General features: G+C 43.4%; 1 protein-coding gene across 1 annotated transcript; it reads left to right on the top strand.

Moving 5' to 3' along the window:
• The first annotated feature begins 700 nt into the window (after positions 1 to 700).
• PAG1 (phosphoprotein membrane anchor with glycosphingolipid microdomains 1) lies at positions 701 to 26,303 on the top strand. Its single transcript, XM_090283765.1, has 7 exons — positions 701 to 798; positions 1,913 to 2,139; positions 5,716 to 5,767; positions 8,180 to 8,276; positions 10,773 to 11,377; positions 13,308 to 13,367; positions 22,722 to 26,303. The coding sequence occupies exons 2-7, from the start codon at positions 2,015 to 2,017 to the stop codon at positions 23,076 to 23,078; spliced, it is 1,296 nt and encodes a 431-aa protein (XP_090139891.1). The 5' UTR covers positions 701 to 798; positions 1,913 to 2,014; the 3' UTR covers positions 23,079 to 26,303.
• The last annotated feature ends 374 nt before the right edge of the window (positions 26,304 to 26,677 follow it).

Genomic DNA, 26,677 nt, shown 5'->3' with positions numbered 1-26,677 from the left:
AGCTGCTGGATGCATATCTGGCTTTGGAATAATTCACAAGCAAACTGTCTTCCCAGAACCTGGCACTTCATTAACAGACACTGATTAACCCTGCTGTGTGAGTGAGTGAGGGAATGGAGGAGGAAGCAAGCAGATGCCTGCATGACAGATTACATGTGTTGTGCTTTGGACCCATACATAAAACTTTATCCCATATGTGTTCATGGATCGCCATGATATGTGCTTGCTTGAATGTTTTTTAATAATTCATTGTGGTGCAAGTTTGTCGTCTAAATTTAAAGTGAATCATTCATTGTTTCAACAAATCCTAAGAGCAGTGGTGGTGACGTTTATTCGGTTAGAGCTGCCCAGGGCAGCCAAGCCGGGGGCACTGACCACCCGAGACTGTGCAGGCAGTGCTCACAAACCACCAGGAAATGAAGGAAAGTCTCTACTACACAGAAAGTCTTAGCACTTTGAAGTGTCTCTGTTGACTCAAGGGCCAAGGAAAACTATCACTTTGTCTTCTAGAATTCTCTGTATACATTGCAGGTGTACATAGCATTTTTCTTTTTCGCCAGCTTCCTGTGATTATTCCACCACCTTAAATATTTAGATATATGGGAAATATTTCATGTGGAAAAACTTTGGTCCAGTTAAAATGCCTTTGTAGAAATGGCTTTAATACCACATTTCTCTATGCTCTCCAGTTTGCCATGAAGCCACCAAGTGCTGGCTGGATGGCTCACCGTGATGGCGAAATAGTGACACCTCTTTCAGTGAACACATGAGAATGGAAACATAGTCCTTTTCAAAAAGGTAATTTTTTTGAGTTTTGACTCATTGTAAGGTCAAACTATTTGCTTATCTTGTTTATGAAACTTGAGATTAAATTAGAGGCTATTCCTTGTAAATTAGAATGTTATAAAATTGAGCAAAGCAAATGTTCTTTAAATAAGACCGCTTTCACGAGAGGTCATCATTAGATTATACTACTCTATTTCTCAAAATCTGTAACTTGAAATAGTTCAGAAAACTAATCTGACCATGCACATATAGCAGGAAGGGAGCAGAGCGCCCTCTAGGGGCAAAGACTGGAGGTTTTAGAATCAGAGACCAAACTCATCCTCACCTGTGACACCTTGAGGGGAACTTACTCAATGTCTCTGCCACCTTTTCTTGTCTTGAAAACAAAAAACAAAAAAAGGAAAAAAACACCTTGGATTAGCAGTGAGTGCCTTCTTCACAGGCTGGTAGCAATTAAATGAATAAGGCATTTAGTAGAGGCCCAGGCACATACCAGGTGCTGAAATGAAGTAGGTACAGCTTTTATACTTCCCATTTGTTGTTGTTCATAATTTCTTATTTACTGCTGGTAATGGTTTTTAGCAAAGACTTTAATCCACTCACCTGAAAATGTGCTTACTGAGTGTCCATAGAATTGTCGTGAAAGCTGGCCCTGAAAATAAATAGCCACCTACTCGGAATAGACCGTTTATGAGGTGAATGTAAAGACATTCTCTTTCATTAATTGCACTGACCTTAAACCTTCTGGAAGAAAAGTGGGTTTGGGGAGCTAGGGAGACAGGTGGGAAAGATGTAAACTTAATAAATACTTTACACTGCCTGGGGAAGGGAAAGACCGAGATACACATTTATGCATTTGCTGTGGAGTACCTGGAGTCCTACCTTGTTTGAAGGCAATTTAGGAATCTATCCCCAAACATTCCAGAATGATCTGATACCCATCATCTCACACACTGTGCAGCACTTGTACATTCCAGATTTATGCTTTCAGGTGAGGAGACAAAGTCCTCCCCAGCGAGGGTACAAAGGTTGAGTTGAGACCACAGCACTCACCTCCCTGACTCTGCAAAGTGTTCCTCCCAAGAGGATACTGGCTCATTGTCACCTGTGTCATAATTTCAAACAGGTTGGTCTCTGCAGGGGGACCATGGACATGGCCCTTGCCCAATGTCTCCAGCTCTGAAGGACTGACTTACTAACCAGCCCGGCACCACCTTCTGCTTCCACCATGGGACCCTCTGGGAGCCTGCTAGGCAACGAACACATGCAGCTTGTCCTGTGGGGAAGTTTGGCGGCTGCTGCCACTTTCTTCCTCATCACCTTCCTCATCTTCCTATGCTCCAGCTGTAACAGGTGAGAGCCATGTGTGTCTGCTGGAATCTTTTTTTTTTAATATGCTTTATTGATTATGCTGTTACAGTTGTCCCAATTTCTTTTTCCTTTGTTCCCCTCCACCCAGTGACACCTCTCCCTCCATTTGTCCCCCCTATCTTAGTCCATGCCCATTGGTTGTGCATATAGTTCTTCTCAACATTTTCCTCTATACTCCACTCCCTCTTACTATGCTTCTTAATTCCTGTACCTTCTCCCTCCCTTTCCCCACTTCCCCCTCCCTGCTGACCTCCCCCCATAATGTTCTCCATACCTATAATTCTTTTCCCACTCTCGTTGCCTACTTAGTTTGCCTTTGTTTCAATTCCCTAGCTTCTGTTGTTGGTTGTTGTGATGCAGTCTTCATTTTAATGTTCATAGTTTTGATCCTCTTTCTGCTAAACAAGCCCCTTTAACATTTCGTATAACAGCGGTTTGGATCTGATGAACTCCTTGAGTTTTACTTTGTCCTAGAAGCACTTTCCTTTTTTTTTATTTTGGTTTTTCAATTACAGTTGTCCCATCTTTTTCCCCTTTGCCCCCCCCCACTCATCTCACCCCTTCTCCCACAATCATATCCCTCCCAGTTGTCCATGTCCATGAGTCATTTATACATGTTCCTTGACTAAACCCTTTCCTTACTTATCCCCCTTCTCTCCCTCCCCCCTCCTCCCTGGAGCACTTTCTCTGCCCTTCTATTCTGAATGACAGCTTTGCTGGATAAAGTAATCATGGTTGTAGGTGTTTGCTTTTCATTACTTTGAATATTTCTTGCCAGTCCCTTCTTGCCTGCAGAGTTTCCCTTGAGAAATCAGCTGATAGTCTTATTAGGACCCCTTTGTACATAATTCTCTTCTTCTCTCTTGCTGCTTTTAAGAGTCTCTCTTTATCCTTAATTTTTGACATTTTGATTATAATGTGTCTTGGTGTGGTTCCCCCTGGGTCCAGTTTCTTTGGAACTCTCTGTGCTTCCTGGACCTGTAAGTCTATTTCCTTGCCCAAGTTAGGGAAGTTCTGCTTCATTATTTTTTCACATAATTTTTCAATTTCTAGTTCTCTTCTCTACCTTCTGACAATCCTGTGATTCAGATGTTTGCTCGCTTATAGCTGTTCAATAAGTTTCTGAGCCTCTCCTCATTTTTTTTCACTTTTTGTTTCCTCTTTCTGCACTGGTTGCCTGTTTGTTCCTTCCCTATGTTCCAATTTGTTGATTTGATCCCTGCTTTTCTTTCCCTCACCACTAGTTTTATATGTGTTTTTGTTCATTTCAGCAGGACTAGCCTTTATTCCTTTCCTGTCTTGTTTAAGATCTGCTGTTAGGTCTTTAAGCATTTTTATAACCAAAGCTCTGAACTGAGCCTCAGAAAGATTATCTATCTGCTGGTCCATTAGATTAGATATTTGCTGTCTGGTCAGCTGCGTCACCAGGATATCTCTCATGATCTGTTTCGTCCTGACAGTTTTGTGTTTACCTTTGCTTCCTGGGCAGGACTGTCACACTTCCTATGCTATAGGGGATGGAGCCCTGTGCACTTGTCACAACCAGGTGACCCTTCTCACCACTCTGTGGTGTTTTCTGTGGTGGTGGGGGTACAAGATGGATTCCTGCTATTCACTCTCCACTGAGAGACCGGGAGCCTCCTCCTCCATCCCCACCCCCTCCTGGCCTCACAGTCCAAGGCAATGGAGGTCTGCCTTCCCCGGCTTTGGAATCACAAGCTGATGGGTCTGGTCTTCAGCTGGGGGTACTCCACAGGCACTTCTCGTCTCCCCTTAAATACAGGTGTTTGTGCTTACCACTGCCCCACCACTGTTGCCGCTGCTGCTGCCGACGACAGCACCGCTTCACCTCTCCACCCTGGCCTCGCCCCTCCTACCCATCCAGATGAGCACCTCTTCTTATAATTTCATATGTTGGCCTTCCATTTATTTTCTGGAACTTCTGGTTATTTATGGTTTTGCAGCAGTTCTATTCCTTTTTAGTTTGGAGGGAGATGGAGCATGTCAGTCTAGGCCTCCATCTTGGCCGGAAGTCTCCTGTGTGTGTTTGCCTCTGTGTCTTAGGTAGAGCTGTCACTCTCTGCTGGAATCTTAAAATGATATGGCCCCATCCCCAGCAGACTCTATAGAAAAGCCTGTTGTAAGCAGGATCCCACTGCACCAATGGTCACAGAAACACCTGTTGTCAAATTAACTGACTTCTCTGCTGCCAAGAGTCCTGTTGAGTGAAAACCTATATTTGATTTTTTCCAGGGAGCAATGGGAAGATCCCTATGGATGAAACTTCCCAGAATGAAGTCTCTGCTGCTCTTTGAGCACTGGTCAAAGTTTCCATTGTCTTTTTCTGTGGACATTTGGAAATCCAAGTGTGATATGCATTGAAGATATGCTTTTTGCTACTAATTGAGTATTACTGGGAATGTCTGCTGTTATCTGGCTTTGGAGGGACCTTTTTATTACAGATATGTAATCTAGGGCTGCTGCAGTTTCTAAAGAAACAGATTAGTTTTCCTATAAGAGAGATATGCTGTTTCTGAAATAATCATCTTGTCTTTTTTTTTAGAATTCTCCCTCCCCCCCCCCCCTTTCTTTATGTCTCACTCATATAAAATGTTGGTACCCTCAGGAAAAAGATTGTTGCTCAGACAGAAGCAGGATTCTTTCTAACCAGGAGTGATTTTCAAGGTGTTCAGACGCTGTCCACAGTATGTGCGGCTCCTGGAGGGTTGGCTGCTTCCAGGAGCCTTTGCAGAACCCCAGTCCCCTTCCAGTAACCTCAGAAGAGACTCAAGTGTCATTTAAGAGTCTGGATGTGGCTTCTTACCCTAATGTCTCTGTCAAGAGGTGAAACGCTCGACTCTCTGAACCCAAGAGCCTCTTCCTGCCTGCTCAGGTTGGGCCCAGGCCTCAGAGCTGGGACAGTGTGACAGGGAAGAAATAGAACCTTCGCTCCCTGGGCCTGCACAGATGGTCACAGAAACACGTAACCTGCCTCCATAGTTATTGAATATCCCACCAGATGGCGCTGTTGCCTTATACATCTATGGGAAACGATCTCTAGAACTTGGCTTTCTTTATAGACTGGACAGAGTAAAAATAAATTCTATTTTTACTCTACTGACTTTTCCATAGACTGGAAGTACATATGACTCATCCTGAGAGTATGCACCCTTCCCGATGTGCCAGAATCTGTATTTTGTTGGATTATTTTCTGAGTCCCACTGCAGTGTGTGAGTTTGCAAGACTACAAGTTGAGAAAAGTGAAGAGATATTTTTACTCAGGATTTTGCTTCTGGCTCCTTGTGGAGAACCTGTAATTTCTACCCCTGGCAGAAGAGGAGGACAGGAAGTGACGGGTTCCTCCTATAACTCGACCCTTCAGACCCTTCAGCCAACAAGAAGTGATGAGTGCCTTGTCCGGCTTTGGCTTCCTTGGCAACTAAACTTGGTTCTTAAAAGAGATATCAATGTTGATAAACATTAGGAAAAGAAAGGGCATGTATGTTTGATTTTAGATGGCATGTTTGATTCACAGTGATGTCTTATTTTCCATTTCAGAGAAAAGAAGCGGAGACAGTACAGCGGAGACCACGAGAACCTCATGAACGTGGTGAGCCCATGTGTAGAGCATGCACCTGAGATCTCAGGCTGCCTGGGCTGGGTCCTCCCTGCAGGTGTAGGCCCACCGGCTGGAGGCCGGTGCAGGCAGCCAGGCTGCAGGGAAGGTGTCTGACACGGGTGCCATGTGCTCACCCAGGAAGATCCTGCCGGAGCTCCTACCTATAGCAGGGATGTCTCCAGCTCACATATTCATTCACTGGGCTGTCGTAACAAGGGACCACAAACTGAGGGCCTTAAATATCAAATTTATTATCTCACAGCTCTGGAGGCTGAAAATCCAAGATCTAGGTGTCCACAGGGTTGGTTTTGAGGGCAGATCTTTCCTGACCTCTCTCCCAGCTCCTAGTGGCTTGCTGGGCACCTTTGGTGTCCTCAGTGCCCCCATGGTCACATGGTGTCCTCCCTGCCCTGTTTTCTGTCTCTGTCCAAGTTTCTCCTTTTTATAAGTATTCCAATATGAGTTCATCTTAACAAGTTTCATCTACAATGACCCTATTTCCAAATGAAGTCACATCCTAAAGTATCAGGGCCTAAGACTTCAGCATAGGAATTTGGGAAGCATAAAATTCACCCCCTAACAACTGGCCATCAAGCTAACCAGAGCCCAAGAGCCCCCACATTCTCAATGTGTCCTATCCTTGCTGGGTTTCCACAGCCCTTGGTGTCTTACCAGTTCCAACCAGCCCCAAGGGTGTCAGGTCCACTGGGTAAGGAGCAGCCTGAATGGCCTGGTCCCTTGTGTCCTGGTTCTGCCTTGAGCTCTCCACTCAGGTGCATGCCCTTGACCTGCTGAATCATTCCAGCAGTGGAGATGGGCCCACCCTCGTGTTCACCGGGGCAGATGGCTCTATCAGGGTCCCACCCAAGCCTCACACGGTCGTGAAGGAGAGGCCATGCTTCCTATCCCTAATGTGATCTCTCATGATCAGGCAATACGTGGGGAGTTGGCCTGTTTAGGGAGAGGGTATGAAGCATGCAGACAGCAGGCAGGCTCAGAGCTCACCTGGGAGGCATCTCCAGGCTCTGTCACCATGCCCAGCATATACGCCCAAGCACACAGGAAGCTGCCAGGACCCTCTCCTCCTGGGAGTGCCTGGGGTTCCACCCCTTCTGCTCTGGTGCACCTGCTGCTGTCATGGGCTCTCAGCACCACCCCTCATCCCTGTCACAATGTCTGGTTGTCTGGTTCCCATGGGTACTTTCTCCTAGAATCTAAGATTGGAGATGGTAGATAGGGCCCAGGTTTTGAGAATTTGGCCAGGATAGGTTGTTAGGTTCTTAGGGGCCTACCTGGGAGGCTTCCTCCCTCACACCTGACACCTGCTTAGGTATAGCTTCTTTTCTATATTAGCATCTGTTTTTCGAGTTCCTGGCCACCCAACACAGTGACCCATCTCATAGGCACCTTTCACTAAATGGAACAGCTGACTCTCATGAGTTTTTGGATTGTGACAGCATGAGCCATGTGCCCTCTGCTATCATGTGGTTCCCAGTCCCAGGATATATGAGGCCAAGGTGCTGAACTTCCAGTGTGTTTTCCATCAGCACTGCCCATGTGGTATCCCAGAGCACATCCAGGGACAGGTGAGGGACAGACCCTGTGAACAGTGGTCCAGGCTGCCTCATGGGGCCAGAAATGCATGAACTACCCACTTGCTGACCACCAATAGCCATAGGTTGGCCTGGTGTTCTAGCCTATGTAGTACCTACACATTCAAGTCCAGCAGAAAACCTTCAGTCTCCAAGGCCATTCTTCCCTTCAAGTGCCCAGAGTTTGTGAGAATAAGAAAGGTTTGCAGACCTGCTTTTTTCCATCGAATTGTTTTTGTAAACCTTGAAGCAGAGACTTGGCTGGTTGTGAAGCAGTCTCAGCAGTAATGACATTACCTATCATTACAGACAGATCTAAGTCTCTTCCCATCAGGTGACAACAGAGGATGCTTTTCCATGTTTTGCATGGCATGGCTCACCTTTCAGACATAGCACTTTGTAGCACCTGGGACACAGGGATGAGGCCATGCTAGTGTCAACTGTGACAAGCAGCATGGGGCTTTGGGTCCCCTCCTTGCCTGGAGCAGGGGGCTGACCCCTGACAACTCAGAAGGGGGGGACCCACAGTGCCCTGAAAGTGCCAGGACAGCCCCATCCAGCAGGACTTCCCACCAGGATGAATGTGTCCTTTGCCTGATCTGTGTGACGCAGGACCACCAGCTACACGTGGCTATAGAGCACTTGAAATGGGCCAAGCAAATCTGAGCAACTGAAGTTTATTTAATTTCCTTTCATTTAAACTGATGTAGTGGATGTGGGTTTTTGCTGTTGCTGTTCTAATTTTTAGAAGAAGCGACAGGTACTCCCATCTCCCAAGCAGTCTGACTCGTGTGGTGCATCTGTCTTGCAGCCTTCAGAGAAGGAGGTGACCAGCCATTCAGTGACCAGCCTGGCCACAGACATTCCCGCTAGCAGCGAACAGAATGGGGCCCTCACCAACGGGGATAGTAAGTCCTGCAAACACCGGCTTTCCATGCAGAACTCATCAACTAAGAAAGTGTAGCTTAGCCCTGGCTGTCATAGCTCAGTTGGTTGGAGCATTTTCCCATAACCGAAGGGTTGTGGGTTCAATTCCTAGTCAGGCCACACACCTAGGTTGCAGGTTTGAGTCCTGGTCCTTGTGGCCCAGGTGCATACAATCCCCAGTTAGGACACATAAGGGAGGCAACCAATCGATGTTGCTCTCCTTTCCTTTCTCTCTAAAGCAATGAAAAATGCCCTTGGGTGGAGGATTAAAAGAGAAAAGGAAGAAGAGATTGTAGCCCAAAGACTAGAAAGAGTGTTCTAGTTCAATTGTGATAGTTTTAGCAAAAGTCATTTCATTTTGTTGAAAAGCTGCAGTGTATTGATTGGCTCCTGTGTGGCACCGCTCCATGATGTGTGCTCACTCACTGATCCTCACAGCATCCCATCAGGCTGCTGTTAGCTGTCCTATAAGATGAGTATGAGGTATAAGTAGTACTACTGTCTGCAGTTTACAGTGACTGGCTCCTAGCTGCTGCAGCAGGTGACCACAAACATAGCTCCTCAGCACATCTATGTTTAAATGAAGGAACTTAGTATTAATCAGTGTCAGCAGGGCTGCGTTCCTCCTGGCGGCTCTGGGAAACCTGTCACCTTGCCTGATCTAGCTTCTGAGGCCTCAGTATTCCTCGTTCCTGCCTTTGCCTCTGCTCCACATCTCTCTCCCACTGTCCTGCCTCCCTGTCTCTCTTAGGGACCCTCATAATGACACCAGCCCCCCTGGTAATGATACTGGCCCATCTAGAAATGACACTGGCCCACATGGGAACCCAGGCTGCTCTGTCCATCTCAGCTCAGCTGACAGTTCTCTCTGTGTCCTTAGTTCCTCCCATGCCGCCTAATGTTACATACTCACAGGCTTCAGGGATTAGGACCTGGACCCTTCGGGGGCCATTATTCTGCCTGCAACACAAAGGTTAGCCATTTGCCTGAGATCACATAGTCAGTGCAATGAGGGTTTGTGTTTGAACCTGACAATGTGCATTGTGGGTATACCTTTAGGACCACCTGCTGGCAGGCTGTCCCACCCACAGGCTGCTCCCCAAACAAAAGGAGCACCTACATTTGTTTGGTACATTCTGGTTTACAGAGGTGCTCCCCTGAGCTAGGAAGTTGTCAGCACACTCACTGATAAGGAAACTGGCACTCATATTGACCCGAGTCTTCACTCTGATACCCGTTGTCCATCCACTGTGACAGACGTCTAGACCCAGAAGGCAAAAATGCCCCCTCCCGCCTTGAGGACTCAGTATATAGAACACCGGGGGTGGTAAGTTCAGAAGGGATGGAGCCCATCATCATTTTTTCCAGATACCCCTTAGAGACACTGTTTCTAATCCCAACAAAGAGAGACACAGTTTTGTTGTTTTGCTTTGTTTTGTTTTGTTTTCAAAAAGAGTTGAGCACTGTATTCATTCATTCTCTCTCTTAATTTTTCAGGCAAAAATATATCATGGTGCCTGCTATGTGTTAAACACTCTCTGGGCCCCAGTGGTCTTAGAGTCCCTGTCTAACCAGTAAAATTAATGGGCTAAAAATTATAAGTTATAAACATACATACATGTATAAACACTATATATCATATGCAGGGAATATATTAGGTAAAGAACATACAAGATGAACACATGTATGAGTATAGAAGCATAAATAGATTTTCAAATGTTCATCTATACTTATATACCCTCACACTTTTCATGCCTATGTATCAAGACTGTGTCATGGAGACACAGCACTTAGTGACATACCCTGCTGGGTTAGCACCAGGAGGACCAGCCCCTGCTTACCGGTGGACCTCTAGTACATCCACCTTCCCAGGCCACAGTGGGAAGGTGGCCTGTAAAGGTATGACTGAATGGCTCCACACACATTTTTGTGTCATCAAAAGATTTCACATTTGGATTTTCTAATTTGAGGTGGAAATGCAGAGTGGGAAGACCTTTAAAGGTCTCTTTGTAAAACAGTTTGAGGGCACATTTTTGCCTCACCGTTCCCATGATATCTGCCAAACAAAGTGACCTTTGATAGGGGATGGCCACCAATTATTCCCTCCAAACAGAGGAAGGCCAGTAGGGCCAGGGAGAGTGGCCACCAGACATTCCCGGTTTTGAGGAGTGCACGGGGGAGTGCAGCCCCGTGAATGTCACTGTCATGCTCTGGTCACAGAAGACCTCTGCCACCAAGCATCCAATCAGGAGTAACAACAGAAAATGAAAGTAATTGGGAACCAAATGTAGAGAGCCAAGACAAAAATTGTGTTGGAAAGATGTGACTGAAATAAAAATGTTGACTAACAATCGTAACATCTGTAACTTGCATCTGAGAATCAAGCACAGATAAGCCCATTGACATTATACATGATCTGATTTCCTGCAATAGTTGTTCCAGGAACTGTCTTTCTTCCCTTGATTCCTCTTCTCTAGTTGTATCAGAAGACAGCACTGTGACCTGCATGCAACATTACGAGGAGGTCCAGACCTCGGCCTCCGACCTGTTGGACTCCCAGGACAGCACAGGGAAGCCCAAGTGTCACCAGAGCCGGGAACTGCCCAGAATTCCTCCAGACAGCGCAGTGGGCACAATGGTCAGTGCGAGCAGCATGGAAGGGGTCCCAGGGGTTGGGGCAGAAGGGCCGTATGAAGTGCTCAAGGACAGCTCGTCCCAGGAGAACATGGTGGAGGACTGCTTGTACGAAACCGTGAAGGAAATCAAGGAGGTGGCTGCAGCTGCACCCCCAGGCAAAGGCCCCAGTGGCCACTTCAAGGCGACCTCCGCTTTGAAGGAGCTCCCAGGGTCCCAGGCCGAGGGCAGGGCAGACTTCGCTGAATATGCCTCCGTGGACCGGAACAAAAAGTGTCGGCAAAGTGTGAATGCAGACAGTGTTCTGGAACCTTCCCATGATCCAGAAGAGGAGGCCCCACCGCCAGTCCCCATTAAACTTCTGGATGAGAACGAGAACCTTCGAGAGAAGGAAGACAGAAAGGCAGGAGAGGAAAGTGCCCCAGCAGGGACCAGTGAAATCAACAAGGTGAGTTCTGACGTTTCACGTGCTCTTGTCATGGTAGAAATCCAGCAAACCTGCGGCTTTTTCTGGTGCATTGTTTGGGAAAATAAATATGAACAGGTTCAGATTCAGTGAATGATGAAAACTATTTTGCATAAGTTGTGTTTGACTTTTTCCCCTCCAGGTAGTAAAAGGCTGAACACTTGTATTTGTAAAAGATTTCTCTCTGGGCAGCTTACCTGAATATTTTCCAGTTTTTACATCATGTTGAATTGGGGCCAAGTGTTGTTTTATTTCTTTTGAAGACTGATAATTAAGTAGACTAGACTCTTGGCCACTCATTCAGTCTCTTCTGTTTGCTGTCACCTCCAGTGGCAAGGTGACCTCTATCGTCTCCAGATTCCAGACATCAAAGCAAGGAACATACACGAGGAAAGCAACTCATAGGTGCCACTGGTTGTATCTTTTATGTAAGACAATTAAGAGATTTTATTTTGCAATAATTTTTAAACAATAACCCACACCTCAAGTTTAGATAGTCAACTAAGCTCTAAAATGTGTTAATGATCCGCAGGCCCTTTCTATGTATCTGATGATGGCTATGTGTGAGCTGCAGTAGCTTGAAATTCTCATCTCCAGCTGTCCCCATTTCCTTGGGATTTAGCTAGGCTCAGTGTTCTTTAGGCAACTAATATCTAATTTCTATTTTCTACACCAAAAAAAGCTAGGTTGCTTCTCAGGTTTTGGTAGGAACAAGTAAGGGTTAGTCCATCAATAATACCCCTTAAAACTGTCTGGAGTTCATGGTCAAAAGATGAACCCTGGTTATGATTATATAGGTTACAGCAAGTAAGTCATTCTTTATAGTATTTCCTCTTTTCCTGATTTCAATGAAATCAGCTGTTGAGAGCAGCAATAAAAGTGAACATAGTCGTAAAATAGAAAAACACAGTCTAATTTTTTGCCCTTCATATAACCAAAGGTAATAAAACAAATGTGAAGTTTATGCTGCCTAAAGCCATAGTTTTTTGTTTTTGTTTTTTTCCATGAGGGTTTAGTTCTCCAGTGACCAGGAAGGGAGCTGGGTATTTATAGTAGGACAATGATGCTGGCTCTGGGGTCTCCTCTTCATAGAGCAGAAAGTAAAGACACAGAAGAAGCAGACATCGAAAAAAGCAGTCAGAGCCAACAGCGTGGACAGATTACTGGAACTGGGTTCTGAGAGGAGTGAGCTTGAAGGTTGAGAGCTGGTTTGAAGGAGTTCCAAGGAGTTGAGATGGTGGAGCAGCTATGGGCTGTGGTTTAGGGCATGAGAAGGTATGGGCTGTGGCCCAGAGAGGAGTAGTGAGGATGGCTGGAGGGGGGGCATGTGGGGAGGTCAAGGAACTAAAGGTCAAGGTTTGAAAGGATTCACATTTGTTGAAATCAGGAAGAATTTAATTTAGACAGGAGATGTGTTAGAGAATCAGTGAACCAGGAGCCAGAATCACTGGCTGGGAGCAGACCAGAAAATGTGAGTGGATTTCTCCATTAACTGTGAAAAGTTTCTAGATGACTTAAGAATCTTCCTGATGACTCATGCAAACTGTAGAAATACAAAATTATGGCACTCCATAAAGAAGCACATTTTCTTTTATCATCAGTTCTTCACTGATGATCAGTCAGTGACAATTAGGAATTTAAACAATAGTCTATTTGACTTATTTGTACCTACAGATTTAAATACAAAATAAGAAGAAATTTCTCTTCTTATTTTAGGTACTCCAAAACAACACACAATACATTTTTATGTGTTTATTTCTCTGGTGTTTTACATAGTTCTATTGTAGAAAATAATTTATTTCCTGAAAGTCATTTGAAAACATTTTAATAGATAGATGCATTGAAACATACACGAAAGAAAATTTGGTATTGACCTGATACCACCTTCCCTCGGTTTCTGTTTTTCTAACAGAGATTTAGCTCCCTGTCATACAAGTCCCGTGAAGAAGACCCAACTCTTACAGAAGAAGAGGTGAGTCTCATAGATTCTTTAATCACCAGAAAGCTCCTATAATAAAGAACAGAGCATCCCTCCTTAAATAAACACACTGTCACATGACCCTTTGTCTGAAGAAGCTAAAATGCTTTCTGAAGTGTATGTCTGACACTCAGGGTTCAGACGTTGGCTCTGTAATGGCTCGCTCAGATTGAGTGACAGGCATATGGGATGGACAGGTCTGCTATATAAAGGAAACTGAGCTGGGAAGAAAGGAGCAGGAAAAGTCGAGAGGGGAGGGGAGGAAAGAGGAATGTGAAGAGAGGAATTTAAGTATGGAAATTTATTCAGCACTCCAGAAGTCCATGTGAGGAGGAAGTTTATCGTGGGTTGGAAAATACAGGAAATTGGAATAAGGAAGGGGGGTTGTTGACCCTGGCCAGGAGACTGAGTCAGCCTGCTCCACAGGGATGCTGGAGGCAGAGAGCAGGGAATTTAAGGACATGCAGTTCTGGGCTGGGCTGGGCCAGACATACAGGCAATAAGAAAAGATCGCAGATTCTCCCCAGCACAAGGGCTGAAAAATCACTGGTTAAACTTCCATGGAGCATGAACGTTGTAAAAGCCATTACATATGTTATTATGTCAACCTAGGCTCCGACATAGAGCTGGGTGCCTTCATTAATCTGGTTGCAAGTAACTTCTATATGGAATCCCTAGCACAGTAAATTCTGTCCATGTACAAGATGTATGTATGCAGATGTATCACCTCCTGTATGGAGCCCTAAATGGAGGACTGTGATGTACAGACGCTGCATCTCCACATGGGAAGTTCAAGGAGAAGAAGTGTTTGTCATGGGTGGTGTTGCCCTCTGCTCCAAGGGTCTTCCCCAGGGAATGGACCTGCCATCTAGCCTCCTGGTTGCACGAGTCACAACCATAGGGATCATCCTTGACACCCCATTTTCCTCACCACCCTTAGATGCAACCAATAGCTGTGTACCCTCAGGTCCACCTCCAAATGGGTTTCATGTGTCCCATCTCCATTCCACAGCGCCCTCCTTCAGGGGCCTGGGCAGCTTCCTGGCCTTCCTCCATTGTCTTCCACACTATGTCAGAGCCACCCTTTTGGGTGGCAAGAAAATAGAATATATAAGAGATCTGGAAACAAAATCCTGTGTAAAATAAAACAAGACTGTGTAAAATTTTAAATTACTTTTCTTCTTGTCTTACATTTGTCTGTGGCTTTTGAAAATAAGGACAAGTTACACCGATGAATTTTTAATATGAAATAAAGAACTGAGATTCATGTGTATTCATTTAAGGAATAATATTTAAGAAAAATAAATGTGGAAATCATTTATTTCTGTTGTTGTGTAATGTTAGACAGTCCAGACTGAAACTGAGACCTGAGCTTGAAGTACTGTTGCCCCAATTTAAGATAATGGCGGGAAAGAGTTGTTTGTCAAAAGCAGAGAAATGGGGACTAGGAAAAGAGTAACTTATGAGAACATAACAATTTACAGACTGAGTAATAAAAATGAAAAATTTTAGAGAGAAAAATTGCAAAGCTAAATAAAATTTAAAGAGAAAAAATTCAAAGCTAAAGGCTTGAAGAGAAACCTTTATACAAAAAAGGAAGAGTAATCCTAGAAGGCAGATATTCCAAATGAATATTAGGAGACTTGAGAATTTTTATAAGAGAATTTACACCCTCTGCACATTAGGTTCATGCCCAGAGGTAACATTAGGTTGCAAGTTAATGGCAGAGCTTGTGATTTTTTTTAGAAAGAGTATTTCTTCCATGCAGAAGGAACTTGAGGAGAAAAACAGAACCAGTGGTGCAGGGCCAACTCACTCCTTTGCAAATCAAGTAAAGGTGTGTCTGTCCTCCCATGTGCCCGGGGGTCAGAGAACATCTACTCTGCTGGCTCCCTCCTCACCACTGTCACCCATGATTCACCCCTTTAAAATCTGTCCACATTTTGGTTTGGACTACTTTTGGATGAAAAAGTTCCATATGTTTGCACTTCACTATGAAAAGCAGACAATTTCTTTATTCTTCCTAAATTCAAAGAAATTATGTTTTCATTCTGAAGTCACTTTTATATTAAAACCTCTAAGGTAGGAATGTTACTTGAATAGTCATCAGGATGGTGAGATCACCCTGGCCAGAGATGCCCAAAGGTTATTTCTGTGACTAAGCCTTTGGATCGTCATGGTCTGGCAACAGTGAGCCACCAGCCTGTGGCAAACCATCCTCATGTAAATGACCGGCTTGCACGTGCCACACAGGCCAGTCTTCCAAAGCTGGAACTTCTGAGGCCAGCTGGAGCTCCATCCCTAGCATCCGGCAGTGTGGAAGCAGGAAAAGCTTGCTCCCTACTTGCAAAGCCAGGCATCTGTCAGGAAGCATGTTCCTTTATTTCCTGGGTGTTTGGATAAATCAGTCACTGTGGCCAAGATAAGTACAGGTAATGAAGGACATGTTTACTTATTTACAACCATGATTTTTAACAATCAAGTAATTTCCCAGATAATCTCTTAATCAGTACATCTACTCTAGCATTACCAATGAAAATTAACTTGCTCTCAATTTTAGAGAATATATGGGATTTATTAGTGACACAGAGTAGGTGTGCTTGAAAAACAGTCTGCTCCTTGCATAGGAAACATTGTTCCCATAATTGATTGTCTCCAATTTCACTTCTAGTTGTCTGGTTGCAAATAAGAATGAATTTTCTCACTAAAGAAGCTTAGCCTGTTGTAAATGTTTACTTAACCAACAGTATGCAATGAAATTAAAAATAAACCATACTCTTACAAAAATATGTGTACTGCTGAACAGAATCCAAGACTCTGCTTGTGACAAGTTTAATGCAGGAATCAAAGTCCAATTCAGTGGTTGTCACATGAGCAACAGAATCTGGGTTCCAGAGTTTCTAATTCAGTCGTTCCAGGATCAGAATTTGCCTTCCTGAGACATCTGGCCAAGATGGAGGCATAGACAGACATGCTGCATCTCCCTCCACAACTAACAAGGAATACAACTACCTTAAAACTAGAAACAACCAGAAGTTCCAGAAAATCAAACTGCATGGAAGTCCAACAAACAAAGATATAAAGAAGAAACACTCATCCAGACAGTTAGGAGGGGCAGAGCTGGGGCAGAGAGGATCCAGTGTGATGGTGGCAGGAGCGGCAGCAGCTACAGGCTGGTGGAAAGCACAGTTACAGATTTTAAAAAGTCAGAAGGGACACCTGGAAAGCCTTCCCAGCTCCTCACCAGACCTCACAGCTCAGGGTCCCAGCACCAGGGAAAATCAAACCTCATTGCTTCTGACTGTGCAGACCAGTGGGAGTTGGGGTGGAGGCAGAAACTGCCAATCTCAGCAGAGTCTGCTTGTTTAAAGGTCCCCACAGTCCTAGAATGTTCGCAGACCCCTCCCCACTCTTGGAATGATGGCAGGGCAGCAGCTAGAGGGGCACCAGTCCGGTGCAGAAGTGAGAGAGGTGCCTGGAAAAGGGGCGAGTGCTGGACAGGCAGCATTGTTCCCTCTCGTACCCCTCCCCAACATACAGTGTCACAATGTGGTGAAATGGGTCACCCTGTACTGATGAATCCCTAAGGCTCCTCCCCTTACAACATAACAGGAGCAACAACTTTACCTGGGACACGGAGGCAAACAAATACAGGAGCCTGTCAGAATGAGGTGACAGAGAAGTATGGCCCAAAAACGGGAATGGATCAAGGTTTCAGTGGGAGAACTAAGCGACGAGGAGATAGCCAACTTAATAGCTGAGGAGACAGACCACCTAACAGATGCAGAATTCAAAACACTGATGATAAAGATGCTCACAGGCTTGACGGATATGCTTGAGTATGGCAAATGCGTAAGAGAAGACGTGAAGGCTATGCTAAGTGAAACGAAGGAAAATCCATGCAAAATCAATGGTGAAGGGAAGGAAACTGGGTTTCAAATCAGTGATTTGGAACATAAGGAAGAAAAAACAGTCAACCAGTGCAGAGTGAGGAAGCAAGAATTGAAACAAATAAGGAAAACTTCCCAAATTTTGCGAACGAGATGGACATACAGGTCCAGGGAAGCACGGAGAGTCCCAGGCGAGCTCAACCCAGAGGGGACTGCACCAGGACACATCATGATTTAGATGCCAACTGTGAAAGAGAGAGTCCTGGGGGCAGCAAGAGAGAGGTGGAGAGTTGCCTACAGGAAATTGCCTATAGGACTATCAGCTGATTTCTCAGAGGACACTTTGCAGGTAGGAAGGGACTGGCAAGCAGTATTCAATGTGATGAAAGGCAACCTGCAACCAGAATTATTCTATCCAGCAAAACTATCATATGGAATGGAAGAGCAGATAAAGTGCTTCCCAGACAAGGTAAAGCTAAAGGAGTTCATCATCACCAAGCCATTATTATATGAAATGTCAAGGGACTTATTTAAGAAAAAGAAGATCAAAACTATGAACACTAAAATGACAAACTCACAACTATCAACAACTGAATCTAAAAAATAAAAACAAATCCAACTACGCAAACCAAAATTGAAACAGAATCATAGGTATGGGGATCATTTGGAGGGTTATCAGCTGGGAGGGGGAAGAGGGAGAGATGGGGAAATGGTGCAAGGACTAAAAGCATAATCCGTTGGTACATAATAGACAGAGGGATGTTAAGAATAATATAGGAAAGGGTGAAGCCCAACAACCTAGGCATGTGCCCTGACCAGGAATCTAACCTGCAACCTTCTGGTTTACAGGACTATGCTTCAACCAACTGAGTCACACCAGCATGGGTATTTATACATATTTCAAAACTATTTACTAGTAACTTAATAAGTGAATTAGCAAGAATAACTGAAATGTGATATGAATAAATATTATTTACTGACTATAATTCTTGTACTTGTTCACTAAGAAATCTGGTAAAGCCAAAGAACTTATATGCATGACCCATGGACATGAACTAAGGAGGGTGGGATTGCTGGAAGGAAGGGTAGTACTGGGCAGAGGGAAGCAAAGGAAAAAAAATTGGAACTACTATAACAACATAATAAAACATACTTTAAAAAACCAACTTTGCCTTTTCATAAATTTCCAAATTCTGCTGCTCCTGGTTCAAAGCCCACAATTAAAAAATTACTCATCCAGTACATGTTTTCTGCCTTTTAAAATAAAGCAATAGATCCCATTTTCAGGTAAAATATCCTTTTGATATAGAAATAAAATGAAACATGATGCTGTGGCCAGGTCCTGGGCGCCTTGAGCTGCCTGCCCACCCACTCTCATACCCTCTGCACACTGAAGAGACCATGTTTTCCTGGAATTGTGCTAACAAGACTGGTCTACTTACAAAATTGAAGATACTCTACGTAAATGCTCTCTAATAATGCTCTCTAGTAATTGTCCAGAATTAGTATGGACAATAAAGAACCCAATTCTGGCATTTATCTGATGGTAATGAAATCACTACCTCAAAGAGATATGTGCACCCCCACATGTGTATAGCATCATTATTCACAACAGCCAAGATTTGGAAGCAACCTCAATGTCTGTCAACCAGTGAATGCATAAAGAAAATATGATTATATATATGTAAAATATACATGTAATATGAAAAACAGATATTTATTGAAGAAGATACAAGAATTATTGTACCTAGGACAATGATGCCTCAGTCCCCTTCAAAGTAGGCACCATGGGACCTCATATATTCTCCCAGTATCTCTTCCACTCTTCAAAACTCTCTGCAAAATCCTTTGTTGGGATCGCCATCAGCTGCCCTGTCCTATTTTCCTGAATCTCGTTGATAGTCTGAAATCTCTTCCCTTTCAAAGGTGATTTTAGTTTTGTGAAAAAACAGAATTCACAGGACGCCAAATGTGGGCTGTAGGGGCGCTGAGTCACCTGGGTGATTTGGTGTCTTGCCAAAAAAACTGCACAAGACATGATGCCTGAATGGGCACATTGTCGTGATGAAGCTGCCAGTCACCAGTTGCTTATAGCTGCGACTGTTTTCATTGTATTGCATCTCTCAAGCAATGAATAACATTGAGGTAGCACTCCTTAATTGTTTGGCCTGGAGGGGCAAACTTGTGATGGACAACAGCTTCCCAATCAAAAACCAGAGTTAATATGCCCTTGATCTTTTTTTTTTTTTAATGTGCTTCATTGATTATGCTGTTACAGTTGTTCTAATTTCTTTTCCCTTTGTTCCCCTCCACCCAGGGACACCCATCCCTCCAGGTGTCTACCCCCCTTAGTCCATGCCCATTGGTTGTGCACATAGTTCTTCTCAACATCTTCCTGTCTACTCCACTCCTTCCTACTATGCCTCTTAATTCCTGTTCCTTCTCCCTTCCTTTATCCCCTTCCCTCTCCCTGCTGACCTACCCCCCAAATGTTCCTCATACCTATAATTCTTTTCCCACTCTCATTGCCTACTTAGTTTGCCTTTGTTTCAATTCCCTAGCTTCTGTTGTTGGTTGTTGTGATATAGTTTTCATTTTAATGTTCATAGTTTAGATCCTCTTTTTCCTAAACAAGTCCCTTTAACATTTCATATAAAAGTGGTTTGGATCTGATAAACTCCTTCAGTTTTACTTTGTCCTGGAAGCACTTTCTCTGCCCTTCTATACTGAAGGAAAGCTTCACTGGATAGAGTAATTGTGGTTGTAGGTTTTTGCTTTTCATTACTTTGAATATTTCTTGCCAGACCCTTCTTGCCAGCAGAATTTCTTTTGAGAAATCAGCTGATAGTCTTATTGGGACCCCTTTGTACATAATTCTCTTCTCTCTTGCTGCTTTTAAAATTATCTCTTTATCCTTAATTTTTGAAATTTTGATTATAATGTGTCTTGGAGTGGTTCTCCCTGGGTCCAGTTTCTTTGGAACTCTCTGTTCTTCCTGGACCTGTAAGTCTATTTCCTTCCCCAAGTTAGGGAAGTTCTGCTTCATTATTTTTCACATAATTTTCAATTTCTAGTCCTTCTTCTTTACCTTCTGGAAATCCTATGATTCAGATGTTGTCCTGCTTATAGCTGTCCCATAGGTTTCTGAGCCTCTCCTCATTTTCCTCACTTTTCGTTTCCTCTTTCTGCACTGGTTGCCTGTTTGTTCCTTCCCTATATTCCAATTTGTTGATTTGATCCCTGCTTTTCTTTCCCTCACCACTAGTTTCATATGTGTTTTTGTTCGTTTCAGCAGGACTAGCCTTCATTCCTTACCCATCTTGTTTAAGATCTGCTGTTAGGTCTGTAAGCATTCATGTAACCAAAGCTCTGAACTGTGCCTCAGAAAGATTTTCTATCTGCTGGTTCATTAGATTAGATATTTGCTGTCTGCTCAGCTGCATGATTGGGATCTCTATCATGATCTGTGCCATCCTGACAGTTTCGTGTTTACCTTTGCTTCCAGAGCAGGCTATCACACCTCCTATGCTATAGGGGTAAGAGCCCCTTGCATTCATTACTACCAGGCGACCCTTCTCACCACACTGTGGCGTTTTGTGTAGGGGTGGGGTCCAAGATGGATTCCTGCCGTTCACCCTCTGCTGAGAAACCAGAAGCCTCCTCCTCTGTCCTCACGTCCTCCGGCCCTCACAGTCCAAGGCAATGGGGGTCTGCCTTCCCCAGCTTTGGAATTGCAAGCTGACGGGTTTGGTCTGCAGCCGGGGATGCTCCCCAAGAGCTTCTCGCCTCACCTTAAATACAGGAGTCTGTGCTTACTGTTTTCCCACCGCCATTGCCACAACTGCCGCTGCCAGCACAGCTTAACCTCTCCACCCAGCTTCGCCCCTCCTACCCATCTGGATGAGCACCACTTGTTTATAACTTCATACATTGGACTTCCATGTAGCTTTATTTTCTGGAACTTCTGGTTATTTCTGGTTGCGGTAGTTGTATTCCTTCTTAGTTGTGTAGGGAGGCAGAGTGTGTCAGTCTAGGCCTCCATTTTGGCCAGAAACAACGTGATCTTGATCTTGCTGTGACTTTGCTGTGCCTTCTTTGGGTGTGGAGAACCAGGTGACTTATGTTGAAATAACTGGGCCTTCATTTCTGGATCATACCTCTTCTGGTTATGACCTTCTTGAGGAAATCTGGTTCACCAGTAGTGGCTTGAATCAAGCCATTAGCAGCTACAGCATAATGTCCCTTTTTCTCTGGTAGCAGAAGGCACAGAACAAATTTTGCCATGGCAGCTTTCATGCCAAGATCCTGTGTCAAAATCTCAGACACAGTACTAGTAGTGTTTGGAGTCCCCAGATCAGCTTCTAGTCCTTGCACTGCCAGTCGCTGATCTTTGTTGATTGCAGCCCATACACATTCAACACTCTCAGGCGTTCTCCTTGTTCCAAGCCTTCCAGAATGTGGACCACTTTCAATAGATTCTTGACCACCTTGGAAGCATTTGTGCCACACTTTTATTTGCACTACACTCATTGCATCATCCCCAAAAGCCTTCTGAATCTTCCAGATAGTTTCCATGAAGGAATGTTCAAGCTTAACACAAAATTTGATGCAGATTCATTGCTCTACCCATTTAGTCATTTTGAATGCGACAGCCACACAGTACACATGCTCACTCAATGGCGTCTACTACCCCACTGACTGGTACAGTGAAGTCATCATTGTTCATACACACACATTCCAGTCCACTCTCCTTGGCTGCCAGCTTGCAGAGGTGTTGCACAAACTGTTCTCATTATAATACCAATAGTTGGACTTTTTCTGGACAGACCTCATATGTACTTGATGGAGTATTATTTGGCCATTAAGAGAAGAAAGCCCTGCCAGTTGTGCCCTTGAGGGCTTTATGCCACATGATATTAGCCAAAGACAGATACTTTACATTCTCAAATATATGTGGAATCTAATAAAAAGCTGATCTCATAGAAATAGAATAGGTTGGTGATGGCCAGGGACTTGAGAGTAGGGGAGAGAAGGGGAGATGTTGGCCAAAGGGTACAAACTTCCAACTATAAGATGAACAAGTTCTTGGAGCTCATGTCCAGCATGGGACTAGAGTTAATGATACAGTACTATATTATATACTCAAAATTATTGAGACTAAAGCTTAAATGTTATCGCCACACCCTTGAAATGGTAACAAGGTAATGGAGGTATTAGCTAACTTTGTTGTGGTAATTATTTGACAGTATAGATGTGTATCAACTCATCATGTTGTACGCCTTAAACTTACCTATGTTGTATGTCAATCATATCTCAATAAAGCTAGGGGTGGGCAATCAGGACAAAATTCTTAAAAGGACACACATGCTGGAGTGCTAAGTATCTAGCTTGTCACTGAAAGGTAGGAGGGGAGATCAAGCTTGAAGCTTTTTTATTTGATTCAGTCTTTGTTTTCTAGATCTCGGCTATGTATTCATCTGTAAATAAACCTGGACAATCTGGGAATAAATCAGGACAGTCACTTAAAGCACCAGAGTCCAGCCCAGGAGCTGCTCAGAGGTCCCTGTCTTACTGTAATGATGTCTATGCAACTGTTAAAGACTTTGAGAAAACTCCCAACAGCGTCAGTACACTTCCACAGACAGGGAGACCCCAGGAGGAGCCTGAGCCTGACTATGAGGCAATCCAGACTCTGAGCAGAGAGGATGAAAAGGCCACCCTGGAGACCAATGCCCACCATGGCCCTTTCCCAAAGGAGAATGACTACGAGAGCATTGGAGACTTACAGCAATGCAGAGATGTCACCAGGCTCTAGAAGCCCAGAAGACAGCCTAGAACCAGCTGGTCTGAGACAAGAGGACAAGGAGCATGTCCCTTCTATTTTACATGCTGCTTTGGTGACTGAGGACAGTGAAGCTGCCTGGACAGTTCGGGAACAGGCAGGTGCACACCTGGCTGTGGGCCCTGCCATACCCAAGCACGCATCCTCACATCCCCGATCGGGACAGGTCTGGGCTGTCAGTGGAGGAACCACGACTCTTCCTGCCTAAATACTGCCATTCTGAAGAGCCACGTTTCCTTCCTTCCCTCTCGTTTCTGTCTGCTATTTTACCCCTTGAAATCTTCCCATTTCTACTGGTTCATTCCAAGGAAATTTGCCCACAGAGCTTAGCCTTTGCCTTTAGTATGGGTGTTTTCAGATGGTAAGAAACTGCAGTTGCTGGTACTATCAGATCCATCCCTCAAGGGGCTTGAGACTTCATGCCTTCTGATACGAGCACTCCACATCAGCAGGTTCTCCCAAAGAACTCGAAGTCATTTTTAGACGTTTTATTTTATTTTTCTAGTCAAAACGATTTTCCTCCCAGTATTTGAAACTTCAGAACCTTTGAAGTATTTGCAGTGAACACTGTGGTACTGCTATACTTGTTTTAGCCCAGGGCCCATTCCTCCAAAACAGAGAGCCTTAATGTCAATGTTGGGGCATAGACCTTAAATCTGGATGGCCTTGACAGCCGCCTCTGACAAGCTGCGAACTTGAATGTGTGTTTCTGATGATCCGTGCAGCCACACCAGCAGCGTGAGTTCCATAAATTAACTACTGCCCTAAGGTAATCTAGCTGAGATTAAAATGTAAACATTTATTTTTGTTATATAAATGTATAAGATGTCTTATGTTTAATGCCTGATTTCTAGAAAGTGCCAGAAAATATGTATATTAACTATTTTAATTTTATGTACAATAATATACTTTCATTTTGAAATGACACCATAAAGCACATAAGCTAGGTAGTTACAAGTCATTATCATTTTTATAACTAAGTATTTAAAACATTGAAGGTTTTTAAAGACTCAAACTTTTCAAATGGTACTTGGAGCTCTTGACCAAAATCATCTGGCTCTCGGAAAAATCAGTGGAATAATCATAAATGATCATTTTCAGTGGTTTTGTGATGGGAAATACTGAAAATTTTGAAGTGGTAAAAATGGAAAGAAGAACAAAATCTGACTAAGGTTGACTGTGAATTATTGACGAAGGTATAACTCCTAAGGTTTGATTACATTTTGAAGAAAATAATGATGAATTCTGTAGTTCGGTACTTGCAAATGCAAATTGTGTATTGGAATATTTTCCCCCTTCATTTTACAAAAATCAGTGTTTGTAGTAACTTAGATTGAAGATCAGCCTGGTTTGAACTTAATCATCTCTTTAGATTTAATAAGGCCAACTTTGGGAAAGTTACTCACTTTTCATTTTAAAAGGAACCTAGTCATTTTGCCGTGTGGGCTACAGAGAGAGAGTTGTCCTGTGCTGTTAAAAGGAAAACAGAGAGACAAGCAATTATTGTACACCGCTGGGTCATCTGTGACTCTTCGGATTGCATCATCTTGCTGTTGTCCCTCATTATGATAAAGAATGTGATTCGGAGGAGGAAGCATTTGAAAACTGTAGGGACCAGCTGCTCACTGACACTCAATGGGTCTTTTCCATCCCTCACACTCACGACTTGATTTGTCACTGCTCTGTAATATGTTTCTGAAATCATGAAGTGAACTCTGTTCAGGCAAACTGGTTGTCATTTTTCAATCAGCCTGGTCTCTTGCTTCAAGACTCCATGTGCATGAGCACAGTCACCATGATTAGAAGATAATGGCAGAATTCCCTTAGATTAGGGAGTTATCGGGACGGTGCAAGGCCCTTGCCCTCTGAATTCACATCCTACATTAGCACTGTTTTGCCTGGTGCTTTTCACTGCCTAATATTAATGAGTGTGACCCAGCATGTCTGTGTCACGGGGTTCCTTTAGTACGTGGTGACAGCGTGTCCTGTGGCCCTCCAGCACTGTGCCTGCAGGATCATGTCCTTCATGAGCACCTGACCACTCAAAAGTTTGTTGTATTTCATGATGTGTTATTCATTGCCAAGGAAGTGGGTATCATCTCTAAACTGTAAAACCATTTCTAGAGAGAGAAGCTCTTTATAAGTAGTCATCTCCTCTTGAAAGGCCATTATCAGTTTCCCCCAGCAGTGTTGAAATATAGACTGTGCAGTATAGCCAGAAAACATGCACCGAAACATCTCTCCTGATTCCAGATCTGGTCCTAAGAATAAGCTGGAATATAAAGTGTTGTGAGTGTACTTTAAAGGGAGCTAGAAGGTTCTGCAGTACCGACCTAAAAACTGTGTGACAACAGAGCCCGGAGAATTGGAGGAGGAGAGGTAACTTCAGGAGATGACTCTGCTCTGTAGACATTGGCACCCTGGTGAAGGATGGCTATTGATGTATCATCACTGTTTTGACTTTATACTCAGTATTTTAGAAATGCCATCACTTTTACTCTGTTTGTTGAAAATCTGTGCTACATTCTTTGAATTGGACAAAAGCCTACACTTCTTCCAAAAGGGGTTTCATCTTGAGTTAAATGCTACAGTTTAAACATATGAAGGTAATTACCAAAAAAAGAACTTACTGTATCTTTAAAAGTAAACTTTGACATCTGTATTATATATTCCATTATAATAACCAAGGTTAGTGAAATTATACAAAAATATAAAAATAAACTTCAGAAAAAAATTTCTATCTTATAAATCAGAATTATAAAATTATCTTGCCTAAAAGTAGGAGCTTTGTCTTTGTTCAGATATTTTTAAGTTTAGGAGAATTTTTTCTGTTGCTTTTACTATTTCCCAAATATAGTCAGCAGGGAAGTATAACCTGTTTTATGTGAAATGTTTGAGGAAATTTTAAATTTGAAAAAAAGTAATTTTTGTTCCTGCCCTGCAGTAGATTACATCATTAGTTCTAGGAAAGATTTTGAAGCTCTCCTTTTTGGGGAAAAAGGCAAATTATTGATATATTTGCCCTCAAAATCCAAGAGTTAATTCAAATTGAGAGTTAATTAACAGTAGGTAGTCAATATCAAGAAATAAAACTTAACCTCAGCATGTTACTCTCTTTGTTTCTCATATTGTATTTTCATTTTTCTAATTAGAACATTTACTCATTTTAACCAGTAACAAACTATACACACACATACACACACATGTTCTGGTGCTTAATTAATTAGCACATGTCTTATTATTCTAGTAAGTATTTTGAATATTTATTTCACTAGTGGGAAGACTATTGTAATAAGAGCAGAACAGGAACAACAACTCTCCAATAGTTTTCATTTGGTGATTATAGGAAAACCTTCTAAAGTTGTCCTCATTTAGTTTTTCTAATGAATAAGTTCAGATTTTAAATTGTTCCCATAATTCTTCTAGCTGAACAGCAGTGGTATTTTAAATAATTTTATTATCCATGTGACTAACTATATATTCAGCCTCAAAGGAGATGTAAACAGGTATCTCGGGTGTTGGAGAAGAGATCTGGCCAAAAGCTACAAGAGCCACGTGAACCAGGATGGGGC

Source organism: Furipterus horrens, unplaced genomic scaffold (assembly GCF_987537825.1).
Source record: "Furipterus horrens unplaced genomic scaffold, mFurHor1.1.pri manual_scaffold_7, whole genome shotgun sequence".
NCBI lineage: Eukaryota > Metazoa > Chordata > Mammalia > Chiroptera > Furipteridae > Furipterus > Furipterus horrens.
Note: the sequence above shows the minus strand (reverse complement) of the source record. Positions and strands in the feature narration are given on the sequence as shown.

What these genes read in the sequence shown, in the direction of transcription:
- PAG1 (XM_090283765.1), top strand. Translation starts at nt 2,015, where the DNA reads ATGGGACCCTCTGGGAGCCTGCTAGGCAACGAACACATGCAGCTTGTC. An exon ending in CTATGCTCCAGCTGTAACAG is followed by an intron (nt 2,140 to 5,715) that starts GTGAGAGCCATG and finishes TTTCCATTTCAG; the next exon opens with AGAAAAGAAGCGGAGACAGT. An exon ending in GGCCCTCACCAACGGGGATA is followed by an intron (nt 8,277 to 10,772) that starts GTAAGTCCTGCA and finishes CCTCTTCTCTAG; the next exon opens with TTGTATCAGAAGACAGCACT.